Genomic DNA, 713 nt, shown 5'->3' on the forward strand with positions numbered 1-713 from the left:
CAACCTTAGTAACCATGGAAACTGAAGCTCACCTGGATGGCTCTCTGGAAGAACTTGATGGCGATGTCGTGCTCCCTCTGCAGACTGAAGCAGTTTCCTGCTACACACCAGGCCTGCAGAGAGAGACAGAGAGAAGGGTTAGAGGGACAGACAGACAGAAGGAGAGAGACACAGACAGAGAGACATATAGACAAAGAGACAGACACAGACTGAGAGCCACATATTAGAGCTAAAGGATTTGAGGAAAATACTGTCCATGTCGGTCAGGTCTTTGGACAGGTGTAGGGCTTACCTCGGGACAGTTCTTGTCCGTGTCGGTCAGGTCTTTGGACAGGTGTAGGGCTTACCTCGGGACAGTTCTTGTCCATGTCGGTCAGGTCTTTGGACAGAGCGGACAGGGCAACGTCTTTCTGCAGGTGCCACAGTGTGGTTGAATAAATCTCCATCCCTTCAACTCTGTAGGATTCGATCCTGCGAACCTCGCTGAACAGACGCTCTGCCTGCCAACAGACATCATATCATCATTACTCACCTGGACAGAAACCATCAACTTACCTGTGTGTGTTACCTTTGTGTACCGGGCCGTAGTGTGTGTTACCGGTGTGTACCGGGCCGTAGTGTGTGTTACCTGTGTGTACCGGGCCGTAGTGTGTGTTACCTGTGTGTACCGGGCCGTAGTGTGTTACCTGGGTGTACCGGGCCGTAGTGTCTGT

The 713-nt window shown here is 51.8% G+C and overlaps 1 protein-coding gene across 1 annotated transcript in view; it reads right to left on the bottom strand.

The window, feature by feature from the left end:
* cdc27 (cell division cycle 27) overlaps positions 1-675 on the bottom strand; it is a 4,183-nt gene extending 3,508 nt beyond the window's left edge. The window contains exons 1-3 of the mRNA XM_034866374.1: positions 659-675; positions 348-500; positions 33-113 (exon numbers count right to left, since the gene is read on the bottom strand). Coding sequence (XP_034722265.1) covers positions 33-113; positions 348-446 — 180 coding nt within the window. The 5' untranslated portion in view covers positions 447-500; positions 659-675. The remainder of the gene's footprint in view (positions 1-32; positions 114-347; positions 501-658) is intronic.
* Between the last annotated feature and the right edge of the window lie 38 nt (positions 676-713).

Source organism: Etheostoma cragini, unplaced genomic scaffold, assembly GCF_013103735.1.
Source record: "Etheostoma cragini isolate CJK2018 unplaced genomic scaffold, CSU_Ecrag_1.0 ScbMSFa_528, whole genome shotgun sequence".
NCBI lineage: Eukaryota > Metazoa > Chordata > Actinopteri > Perciformes > Percidae > Etheostoma > Etheostoma cragini.